Consider the following 12,109-nt stretch of genomic DNA (forward strand, 5'->3'; position numbering starts at 1 on the left):
ATCTCTGAGATTTTGGCTTGCAGGTGAACTTTTTTCTATATGTATTTCCTGGATTTTGCTAAATTTTTAAAAATGGTTTTGATACATGCCAAATGAAAGCCTTCTCACTATAGAAACTCTAAGTTTTCTTTTCACTAGTGTTTTGGCTCCGTAGTCCCTGGTTAAAATCATTTTTCAAATCAGTTTCTTAATCATAAATAATAGATTGTTTTTGACCTGAATCATAGAAATCTCCTACCTCCTGCTTTAGGTAATTACCCTAAAGCTTGTGATTAATGTCTGTTGACTACAGGCATTGTATCACAGTGCTCTTTCCAGGCCTAGCTCCCAGGTGAATAATAACTGAATGACCGGTTAAACCAGAAGAAAGGCCAGGGTCCATGAAGCTGAACAAATTTTCACCCCACAATCACCCTGTGCCAGTGGCTTTGAATCCTGCTTCTTGGGCCAACACTTTTAATTCAGTTTTAAATCTGTCTCTTCTCGTCTAGGGGTGGTGGGATACAAGCAATGCCCCACCAAGACTTCCTGACCAAGGAGGTCAACATGGTCCTCTAGGTGGATCATCTTGAGACCCCTTCCCCTTATCTAAGATCAGATAGGGTGAGAGTCGCGTGAATCACCAATAGGTCGGGACAACTGCCACATTCAGCAGGAAGCAGATACAGAAGAAATCTCCTGTCCTTCAACTTCCCATAGAGATTTATGGGGATCACGTCACAAGGGGGACATAAGGCAGGCAGTTAGAGACAGGAATTGGGTCTTCAAGACCCCTGGATACATCAGGTAGCATTCCTGCACGTCCAACATAGTCCATCAGAAATGACCGCCCAAAAGACCTCCCCTCTCTTCCCAGACTTGCCCTCGTTTACCATAACCATTGGACATTATCAATCACAGGTATCAATCAAGCAGCTCCACAATTGGAGAGGAGTAGCCCATTTTAGAAGAGAAGGAAATAAAAACTCCAAGTCCTGACCAGTCAGAGCCTTTTTGAGCCTTACTTTTGCTCGGGGCAGCTTCAAACCCTTGAAGTGTACATTTTCTTCTGATAATGAGCGCTTTGAGCTTTTTGAGCCACTCCTTTGTGCTCTGACTGCTCCAAACTCTTTGGAGTGCACTCTCTCTTTTAATAAACTTCTCTTTTACCACTTAACCTCTGTGTCTCCTTCAATTCTTTGCTCCAGACGCCAAGAACCTGGACAACGCGCTGAGGAGGGCCCACCTTGGTAAAGTATCAGCTAAGATTCCCAGTGTTCCTCCCGGAAGCCAGGATTCACCCCCAATGTGGGAATCTAGCCCAGACTCCGCTGGGTTGGACCCCGGGTGTAGGAACCAATCCCCTGCACCACCGGGAAAAGGGCCTGCTCTCCGGTAACAGTTTTTTTATAAAAGGGGGTAGGGAGAATTCTCACTACAGTGTTTGAGCAAACGAGTCTGATCAAGACCGGATACCAACAGCTGAAATACCTCTTTAAAGGGTGGAAATCTCCGGCGGCAGAGTTCCACCAATGGAGACCTGTGAAATCGCAACCACTAAAGAAACAGTTCTGAATGTGTCGGTGTTAATTTGCCAAAACAGTATTATGAGGTTTAAAACAAACAAACAATGGAGAGAGATAATTGAGGTTCTGTCCTTCCCTTTTTTAATTTGTAAAAACAATATACACTCACAGGTATTTTTCTGTTGTTTTTGTTTGTTTGTTTTAAGTGTAGAAGGTGTCCTGGGGTAAAATTAACCCCTGGTCCTTTGCAGAAGGTGAGAGAATTCACAGACTCAGAAAAGTAGGAGAGCAAAGAAAGGTTTTATTAAAGGTTGGGCAGAGAGGGAGACTGCCCATGGCAATGTCTAAAGATGATGGCTGCCACCCCTTCTGTTTGGAAGATAAATGAGTTTGCCAGGGTAGAGTTTGATAGGGACCTAACTTTAGGTTAGCTATAGGAAAGGGGGGGGGGGGGGTCAGGCAGATGCAGATCTGAGGGCTGATAGCTTTCTTGGGGCCTGGTCTGTTTGAAGACAATGTTATCCCCAGACTTAGACCCAGCCACCGCCGCCTGAGACTATGCGTCACCAGTAAAAACTGCAAGGGAGTTGCAAATTGGATTCTGGTGTCGGCGCACCTGAGTATTAGAAAATTGCTCTTTTAAGGTTAGGATTCTGTTAATTAAATGGATTAATGAGGTACAGGTAACCTTGAGAAAGAGAACAGAATAGAGTTCTTAAGTTAGTCAGTGAGGGGAGAAACAAAGAGGAAATGGCTGAATATCAGGATGGATCAAACGGCAAACTAGCTACGTTTAACTGCGTTATTGATTTACCGAATTTCACCCTTACAGAAGGCTTCCTGTATGACCAAGCCCATTCCCCACCGGTGAATGGCAGGAGTGCATTCTTTAATGTCCTTCAAAACCAGGGCGGGGTCTGCGCCTAGCCTGGAGCTCAGATTCCACGCGTGGGCCTCCTGCCAAGTAATACTGCTGTTTGGGATGTACTTCTGCGCTGACCTGCAGACTAGCTCCAGCGCTTGGTTTTCCTGAGGCCACTGGAGTCGTTATCTCCACTGAAGTAAAAGACCCAGATTTCGTTGTTGGCAGGGTAGCGTGGCCGAGCGGTCTAAGGCGCTGGATTAAGGCTCCAGTCTCTTCGGGGGCGTGGGTTCGAATCCCACCGCTGCCAAGCTTTTGCAGTACTCCAGATTTTATCCCATGAATCACAAAAGAACAATCGTACGAAGTTGGACTCCAGCAGGCGATCCTGACCTTCCTCGGGTTTTAGGACTCCTATTAATGCGTGCGGCTACGGATTGGCGAGCTCAGTGCGCACTGGTGACCACCTGAAGGGTAGAGGCTTCAGATCTTAACACGTGCGGGTTGCCTGAGGAGGGGAAACCAGGGATTTAGATGCTATTTTCCTCCACGGAAGACTGCACATCTCTGTAACCAGGTGGAGATGTTGATGTGATGTCCTAGACTGGAACCATGTTTGTCCTAGAGTTCAAATTTACCCCCAAAAAATAAATTTTTAAGTAAAACAGAAAGACCAGATACACTGTTCCCGCCCGGTTTCGAACCGGGGACCTTTCGCGTGTTAGGCGAACGTGATAACCACTACACTACGGAAACCTACACTGTGTTGCTGTCGCAGATATACTATTAATTGTTAAGAAAGCCTCTTATGCCTATACAGTAATTCTACAATTTTATGGCAACGAAAGCGTGGGCTTCATGACCCAGATCAACGGAATCAACACGCTGGAGTTTCTGCATCCAACCTCTCAGAGATGGCTGTCCGTTGTGGGATCGCTCACTCATTCTCCTCCATGTTCTTCCATATCTTCAGCCCTTCCGGAACTCTTGGTAATTCCCTCTGCCTGTTCAGGACCAAAACTGTCCTGGACAAGGAATGTAATGAAATTTAGTTAGAAGATGAGTGGGGTGAAGGTGGAATAAAAAGCGGGCTCGTCCGGGATTTGAACCCGGGACCTCTCGCACCCAAAGCGAGAATCATACCCCTAGACCAACGAGCCAGCTGGTGACAGAGGATTTCGTTTACTCCTTGATCAGATTCTCCGTAGAGTCATTCCATACCCAAGAAAATGGACTTTTATTTTTGGTATTGCAATGTTTCGTGATCTCAGAATTTTCCATGCCCATCCTATCCTATTCCTTTCAGTCATCTCGCTTCCGCCGTTACCTCTCAGCCGCAGATAGCTCGCTCAGTGCTCGGTACCGCATGGCCAGTCTGAATGTCCTGGAATCTAAATGAGCGCCTCATTGCTAGGGCTACTCAGGAAACTGGAACCGTCATCCTTCTTCTTTCGGCACTGGAAGCCCGGTCCAAACGAAGTCCGAATACGGTGCAAGCCTGGAGGCCCAGGGACGGACGTAGAGGCCGGGAGAGCCGGAGGGCTCCTGGAGAGAACCCGGCTCCGGGCTTGGAGAAGACGCGGAACCGACTGGGTCCTCAACCGCGACAATGGAAATGAAGTCCGGGTAGTCCCTTCATGTGGGGCGCCTGGTAAAGGAGCTGGGGTTTTTCTTCATTGTTGTATGAAAATATTAACAACACATACTTATTTGCAAAGTGTTCAGGAAATGTAGGGAAGTGCAAGGCAGAAATGAGGTGACGAAGAACCAGGCTCCCCGAGGCTGGAACCACTGCGCGCGCACCCGCGGTGCTCAAGGCAGAGGGGGCCGGGATCTTCAACCTCTCCTTTTTCTTCCAGGACTGTCCTGTAGCAGCTACCCGCACCCGGCGAACCAGAGGCCCGGGCTATGCGGGCGTTCTCTTCCGCGTTGATCTCGGACCTGCTCTCCACAAAGGGCTTAATTGCACTTCGTTATTTAGGAGTACAAAAGTGATTCTGCTACCCTGCTGGAAAATTGACGAAATTCACTGAGCTGGCCCAAAGGTTTATTTTTGTGCCACCCGCTGGCTGTTACAAAACAGCTTGAGAGACGCGAGTTGGCTGACCTACTCCGAGGGGAAAAGTACTAATTTTTCCGTTGCCACTCTCCGCGATTTTGCTCAGCTTTCTGAGCTGACGGCTCCACTCTTTGCTCCCCCTCTCGGCCTCTTCCTTGGGGACTTTATCACATTCGCAGTCTGTTTTTTTAACCATTCAGTTTTCCTTAAAACACACACACACACACAACCAATATATGCTGACCTCTGACTTTATTTATTCTGTTAAGGGAAATCAAATGTACAAATGAGCCTAAGTCCCCAGTGAACAACGGCGGGGAGCTCTGCCCGTGGGCAGAGCAGGCCCACTGGGGATCTCGGGCGCCCACCCAAAGCGACCTTCGCAGGCGTGACCAGCCCGAGCGGCCTTGTCAGAAGCAGAGGCGTGACCATGCCCTGCCGCGCCGTCTCAGACTGCAGGAGACCTCTCACCAGTCAAAGGGGATCCTCTGAAAGGCCTGAGCGAGTCGCCGCCCCAGGTGGGGACCTCGCTGACTCCCAGCAGCACAGAACCCGCGCCCGGTGCACCAGAAGAGAAATCACTCGCAGAAAACTGTATAGACTCCGGAGAAGGAGTGAATGGAGTGGGTGGGGTGCGTGGCGAAGGGTGACGCGCTTCCCTCCCCCACACAGGCCTGCTCCCATCCAGAGTCAAAACTTTGCCTCAAGACAGGAACCAACTTGCCTCGTATAGGCCAGGAGCCCGCCGGCACGTTCCGGTACTTGCGCGCCGTCTCTCGCCATTCGTCGACTTCTACGAGTCTGCCTTAGCAGAAGGCCACCTCACTATAGAAGCCAGATTGCAGGGACCATCTACGAGCTATGAAGACTTTTAGTCTCCCTCTCAACTAAAACAGTAGATTCCCAGGGGGCGAGGGAGGGGGCGTTTACAGGTGGACCCCACGCAACCAAGAAGAAAGACTGAGACGAGGACCCGCCCCAGGAGGGGAACGGAAAGCTCTGCCTCGAGCTCCCTGGGAGCGGGCGCAGAAAGGAGCGAGCATGGGACCACGGGGGAGAAAGGGCGCGGGACTAGCAGAGCCAACGATCGGAAGGACTAGAACGCAGTGGGTGCGGCTCTTCGAGAACAGGCGACCGAAGGGAGGGGCCGTTGGACCACGAACAGGCTTCGCCAGGGTATACACTACCAGAAAGGAGAAATCAGTGTCGGCTTGCGCATCTTAAAATCTACCACCTTTTAGAAAAGTATTTTTAAAAGTGAGGTGGGGGGATAAAAAAAGAACACTGATGTAGGCCCCAGCGAGATTTGAACTCGCGACCCCTGGTTTACAAGACCAGTGCTCTAACCCCTGAGCTATGGAGCCTACTACAAGTCCTCTTTCTGCGCAAGAGTAGTTGACGCCGCAGCCGTCTTTGCGCAGCCGCAAACGAGTAAATTAAATGACCAGAGGCGTGGCCAGCGTCCCTTGGATCTTGAGGGCTCCGCCTCACCGCCACCTCTTAACCTGCGGCGTCTCGTCCACGCAGTAGGCGGAACCGCAAGTCCTGGGAGAGAACTCAGCTAGGAGGAAGCCGGCATTTCGCGCGAGTGTTCGGGCTGGAACTGTGAAGGACTGGGTGAGGGCCCTGCGCGTCCAGGTCGGGCGGGGTGTCAAGGTAGAGGTCCGGTTGCGGGGGGTGCGGGGCTCTTGGTATTCGAGGATCGGAGTGCCAGGTCTCGGCTGCGAGGGAGGAGTTAGGGAAAGGGTGTCAAAAGGTCTGTCGGTAGCGGAATCCAGGTCAGGGCTGGTAAGGGGTTGGGCCTCAAGGGAGCTGTTGGGGGATCAGGAGAGGGAAAGGCGGATAGAGTGGTGGGTTGTCCCGTCCAGCGCAACACGGGCAGTGAGGGAGCGAGAAGGGGCGGCATTAGGTTAAGATTTGAGAAAGAAACAGACTTAATGCAGTTAAATCTCAGAGGGCGAAGGGGTCTCACAGCCTGGCAAGAGACTGGAGCGCAGAATCAGGCCAACTGGTGGCTTTTGATAATCATACAAGGAAGTGGTATTGTTTTTTACAGTCTGTGAGACTCATTCATGTCACAAAAGTGAATCAAACCAATTATCCCTGTCCACCAGCAGCCAGAGCAGAAAGTCCTATGATGATTTAGGTGAGGTATGCACCTCCCTGGGGCTCATGTTGAAACTGTTCCGTTGAGCTAAGCGGAAAGAGCTGATCTTTATCGCTCTCATGACTTCTCTCACAATCAGGTGAGAGAGGAAAGCCAAAGTCAGCAGCGGCTTTTCCCAGGCAGGGGGAAGGGGAGGCAAGGCCCCTTCCCAGATCTTCCATGGCAGCTCATTGGGGTTCCCCACACGGTTCCACCTGGCTTGAGTTTCCCCCCCACACCACCCGTAGGGAATCTTGTCATTGGCTGCAAACCATCTTTTGGGGACCAGACAGAGAGACATGAGGTGTAAACATCATGATAAAACAAAGTTCCCAAAAGGCACAGTCTCACAAACTCTTCATTCCTCAAGGAAAGACACGGGGGGGGGGGGGGGGGGGACACAGTCAACTAGGCTGCTGTGTGACAACAGTGGGTAAGTCAGAAGGTCCGAATGTGAGGAGATGCTGGGCCAAGGACTGTGTCAGAGCACCTTTAGGCAAATTAGGAAAAGGCAATCCTTAGGGGCCCGCCCTGGAATCTTGGAGAGCTGGTTCTTTCAGGGCCTCCAAAAGGGCCTTCGGGATTGAGGTAAGGAAGACAGAGTGAGAGCCCAGGTGAGGGACAGGAGCCTTAGCCTGTCAATGGTCAGAAAGTGGCAGCTGTAGGTAGACTTTGGTTGGTGTCCCAACCTGCCCTATGGTCTCTATAAGGCCAGATGACTTAGGTCACTGGGTGGCCAGGCCAGAGGCAGGCCTTTCACTCTGGATACTGAGGAGCTGAGCGTCTGGTTGGCAGGGACCTAGGTTCTCACCGCTGTGCAGCTCACAAGGATCTGGGACTAATGGGTGGGGTGAGAAGGACCCAAGGTAAGCCAGTCATTGCTCTCAGAGGCCCAGAGATCTGAGCGGTCTTATGTTCAAAAGATGGGAGAGGAAAAGGCATACATGCACACACTGTCACACAAGCATTGTGAAATCCAAAGTCACCATGCTGCCCTGGTGACGGAGAGAACATCTCTCTCACTCTCCATGTGTAGTGTTATATAACTGTTGTTACATCAGATAGGTATCTATGTAGTTATTCTACAAACTCTAATAAGACATACAATCACAAACACAAAAGCTGAACATACACAGCAACCCCAGGAGTCCGCAGGCCTGGCCCTACAGGGCTTCCACCAGTCACTCTACCTTCTGTGACCTGTAACATGTTGAATACTTTGGCATAACTGCTACATGACACAAAGGGTAATTGTGATACTCAATTCAAAAGCCAGACAAGCCCAGATAACATTAGGACTTGATGATAACATTAGGCAATTTAAGTAGCAAATGAATTTTAGAAGTGGATTATCCTTATGGAAATCAGTGGTAGTCAAAGACATGGATTGGCTACAGTACTCTACAGCTATATTCTGTCGGAACAGGGCATAGAATTCACCCTCTGGAATGCTGCTGAAGGCTGGGCTCTTAAATAGTCCTGTCCCAAGCTCGTAGGACACTGGGTTGATTGCCTGGTGCCGTGTGCACTGGGTCTGTCTCTAGAGTGTTGTGCCTGCCCTACAAGAACCTTGATGCATGTCATGGGACAGAGCACAGCTCCATGACTTTTGCAGACTGAACTATTTAACTGTCCCTGTCTCTGCGTGCCAATACATGTCTGAACCTGTGCAGCACAGAATTAGTTCTAAAACTGGATTTCATCTAGCCCAGCAACCTGTTAGTGGGGGAGGAAACCTATGGCCCTCACCTAAGCATGGGGTGGCTAGTATTTCACAAGTTGGTAATAGGGTTACCACACTGACCTACGTCTGTTTCAACACCTAAACCCTATGCATGTGCTCACAAGTGCCCTCTCCCGAGACCACACACCCCTGGTCCCCACAATATGGTATCAACAATGTGTGCGTGTTCCTCACACACAGAAGCTCACATGCTCACCCAGCCTGGAGAAATGCTTGTTCACACTTGTGCTCTTGCACACAACTGGGTGAGTCAAGAATGAGCCAAGCCACCCTACAAATGAGTTCAGTCTATATTTCCATCTCCATCTCCCTTCCCTGGGGGACACTAAGCAAGGAACAGCCTACCACCAACCGCCCAGAAGCCCAGCCATACACAAGCCAGGGGAATAATTAGCCAAGGTGATAATGGCCACCAGGGTACAGGCTGAGCTGGCCTTGGCACCAGGGTCCGCTGTTCCTGGAATACATTTGGCAAATTCCAGAATCTGTCAGGGGTGTTTGTGCTCTGTGCATTTCCATGCTGGTGTTAGTTGCATCTGTAAAATTGTAAGTGCTGTCTTGTGTTTCAAAATTCCAGAATCTTTGGTCTCCTTCCTCAAAGGAGCCTGTACTTTGGCCCTTGAAAGGGATTTAGGCATCTGTGAGCACACATGGCTGTTACTGAGGCCAAAGATGTACATATCACTCTGTATCAAGTTAAGGAGGGTTGGAGGGTAGCCATGCCTATATACTGTTGTCCTAGGCTTGTCCTCATGTACAGGTCAAGGGTCTCCTTCCAGTTCTGGCCCAGACTATTCTCTGAGCTGGGAGTACAGTGCTCCTCCCTGAGTAGACAATTTGATCAGGCCACCTGGATTCAGGTCTCTGAAGGCAGAGCTGGCAGCTGACAAAGAAGGCAAAGCAGACATGATCATGAACCTGGCTGTTCTGGCCAGAACATGCCCCCCTGCAACTGAGGACAGCACAGGACCAGGGTTTGGTGTTGTTCCAGGGAGCCAGAGGCCCCGCTGAGTCTGGGCAGTAAGCCCCAGTGACAGAAAGCACCTCTGTCAACAGCTGGACTTGTCTTCACCTATCTCCACCTCTTCACAGCTGGGCCAAATCCACATGGGACCAAAAGGCAGGGGACAGGCCCTGAGGGTCCAAGGTATCTCTTCCTCTGCTCAGTTGACCACAGAGTCCCTTTCCCCTATCACCCAATTTCATTCCTCGGATGCTGTGGTCTCCAGAAACCCTTTGCAGGCAACCTGGGGCAGGAGAGTGAAGGGCAGACTCAAAGTCACCAAGAGGCTCCGAAGGAGAACATCCCTTCCCACTGGCAGCCAGGAGTTCACCCTTAACTGACCCACTCCCTCTGGGAGGCCCAGCAAAGCCCCCTCAAGGCCAGATTCGCAAGTACGTGCCAGTGGAGCAGACAGAGAAAAGGGGGAACACGCGCTCATGGAAGTTGACACGGAAGGTGTAAAGATGGCGCATGTCTTCCACGGCATAAAAGGACACGGCCCCCACCTCCAGGTCCAGCGCCACCCGCACACGCGACAGGTGCCCACAGCTGAGGGGTGTCCGCTCAGGGCTGGTGACAGCCCAGTACTGTCCGCTGTTGAGCTGCAGTGCCCAAACACCCTCCTCGGGGGTGAAAGGCGTGAGCCCCTTACGGCGCACACTCTCACGGGCCACACCGAAGGCCCAGCCGTCCTGGGAGCCCACTTCCACCTCCCAGTGGTGCCGCCCTGAGGAGAAGCCGCAAGACGCCAGGACTCTCGTGTTGGTGTCGAAGCGATGCGGGTGGCTGGGCAGGTCCTGGGCCCGCTGTCCCAGGCGCACGCTTTTAAGATCCAGAGAGAGAATGAGGCGGGGGTTGGCCGTGTCGGGGTCCAAGGTCAGCTCCACTGCAGTGGGGGAAACAGGGAGAGACAGCCCCTGCACCTTATTCCTGGGGCCCCGACCCTGCACCCCAGTATGTGTTGAAATCAAACAAATGCAATATACCGACCTCATTTGGATCCCAATTCAAACACATGGACAAAATCCAATTTAAAAGACAATTGGGAGATATCAAAAACTTAGATCCTGGAAAAACCATCAACTTCACTAATTATAATTTTGTGGGTTTTTTTTTTATCTCTGATATTTATGGACATGATATTATCTGTGATTTGCTTCAAAATAATCCAGTGAGAAGATGTGGATGGGGTATTTATGAAAAATATTAGCCATGAGTTTATCATTGTTGGAGGTGGGTGTTGAGTACATAGTATTTGCCTTGCTCGCCTCTCTACTTTAGTGCATGTTTGAGATTTTCCATAATGAAAAGCTCTAATATGCACAAGTACTACTGTGTTTCAGGTCCTGGGAATCCCAACCAAAGTTCCCTGCCTTACTGCAGCTTCCTTTCCGGGGGCAGGAGAGGCGAGACAATAAGTGATAAACATAGAAAATGAGAGGGATGAGGAGAGCAGGCTGTAATAACTACAGGGCCCAGGGAAGACCTCACTGAAAAGATACATTTGAGCAAAGACATAAAGGAGGTGAGAAGCCAGCTAGGCAGCTGTCTGGTGAAGCACTCAGGCCCAGGTAGGTGTTGTCAGGTTGGTGTATTCCTGGAGCAGCAGGAGGGTGTGGCTGCAAAGTACCATGGGGAGTGTGCAGTGAGGCCAGATGCCGTGGGGCCTGGAAAACCAATGAGGACTCCAACCTTTACTGGCTGAGAGGGGCCGGAGCAGGGTTCTGAGCAGAGGAGGGGCCTGGTCTGATCAGCTGGTTTAGATCCTTCCCTGGCAAAGTCTGACTTAGCTCCATCATCAGTATCAGGAATAAGTGCCCCTCCCCTCACTGTGGGTTGGATCCCACTCACCCCAGAGCTCTGCAGGAGTAAGAACCATCTCACTTCCTGTCCTCAGTCTCCTCCAGCTTCCCCTGACCACTGCACACAACCCTGTCCCAGGAGAGGCTTGTCCAGGTGAGCGACAAGCCCTCCCCAATCTAAGTATCCCGAGGTGCAGGGTACTTTTGCTCTACAGCCCTACAGGTCCCACTGTGGCCTGAGGGAGTCAGCACTGTGAGGTGAGGATGACAGGGAAAGGGGAGCAGATGGCAGAGTCACTGAGCCAAGCAGGCAGAAGAACCAACCATGCACAAAGCCCAGAGAGACAGTCACTGGCAGGAAGTGAATTCTCTCCATGGCCATATAAGGGGCACTCACTATCACCACCACCATCTTACCTTTCTCCTCTTTCTCCAGCTCTCCACGAAGATCCTCTGAGAGGGAGAAACAAAGCAGGATATGTATAAACCACACAGGAGATTGTCTATCTAGCAATGACAGTGACACCACCTACTGGCTCACTAACTCCCCAGATATACCAGAGGCACTAGGCCCAGTGTCTGAGGGGAAGAGGCAGTATTCTGACTCTTGCTGTCCTGCTTCCCCCTTTTGCCTGGAGCTAGTCAGAGCTGAACTCTCCTTTCTCAGCCCTTTCTGTCCCTGTCTGTCCCCAGGGGAAGCTTCGTACCCTGAGGGAATCTAAATAAATTAGCCACCATACACCCCAGCTCGTTTTCTCACACAGTTCTGGAAAGGCACATCCTCGGTACCCAAAACCACCAGCACCACAAGACCCAGCCCCTACCTTTGAACTTCTTGAGCAGCCCCTTTAAGACAAAGGTCTTGAGAGAAACATTCCAGACTTTATTCTTCATCTCAGAAGAGACTGTGCTTGGCTTGGGGGCAGGCACATTGCTGCACCTGCAGGACAAGGACCCTGAGGAAGGCCCACACCAACACTGTCCCATT

The 12,109-nt window shown here is 50.9% G+C and overlaps 1 protein-coding gene and 4 non-coding genes across 7 annotated transcripts in view; 1 reads left to right on the plus strand and 4 right to left on the minus strand.

The window, feature by feature from the left end:
* Positions 1-2,595: 2,595 nt before the first annotated feature.
* TRNAL-AAG (transfer RNA leucine (anticodon AAG)) lies at positions 2,596-2,677 on the plus strand. Its single transcript has one exon. It is a non-coding gene; the product is annotated as a tRNA-Leu (tRNA).
* A 373-nt stretch (positions 2,678-3,050) lies between these two features.
* TRNAV-AAC (transfer RNA valine (anticodon AAC)) lies at positions 3,051-3,123 on the minus strand. Its single transcript has one exon. It is a non-coding gene; the product is annotated as a tRNA-Val (tRNA).
* Positions 3,124-3,455: 332 nt separating this feature from the next.
* Positions 3,456-3,527, minus strand: TRNAP-UGG (transfer RNA proline (anticodon UGG)). Its single transcript has one exon. It is a non-coding gene; the product is annotated as a tRNA-Pro (tRNA).
* A 2,190-nt stretch (positions 3,528-5,717) lies between these two features.
* Positions 5,718-5,790, minus strand: TRNAT-UGU (transfer RNA threonine (anticodon UGU)). The gene has a single exon. It is a non-coding gene; the product is annotated as a tRNA-Thr (tRNA).
* A 1,813-nt stretch (positions 5,791-7,603) lies between these two features.
* Positions 7,604-12,109, minus strand: part of TRIM7 (tripartite motif containing 7) — a 30,783-nt gene continuing 26,277 nt past the window's right edge. For all 3 annotated transcript variants that reach the window (XM_088798565.1, XM_088798564.1, XM_019719419.3), the window contains 3 exons: positions 11,946-12,061; positions 11,539-11,574; positions 7,604-10,205 (listed from right to left, as the gene is read on the minus strand). In XM_088798565.1, coding sequence (XP_088654691.1) covers positions 9,694-10,205; positions 11,539-11,574; positions 11,946-12,061 — 664 coding nt within the window. In that variant the 3' untranslated portion in view covers positions 7,604-9,693. The remainder of the gene's footprint in view (positions 10,206-11,538; positions 11,575-11,945; positions 12,062-12,109) is intronic.

The sequence above is a fragment of the Rhinolophus sinicus genome, chromosome 5, assembly GCF_057876585.1.
Source record: "Rhinolophus sinicus isolate RSI-liver-muscle chromosome 5, RSI-T2T, whole genome shotgun sequence".
NCBI classification, from domain to species: domain Eukaryota; kingdom Metazoa; phylum Chordata; class Mammalia; order Chiroptera; family Rhinolophidae; genus Rhinolophus; species Rhinolophus sinicus.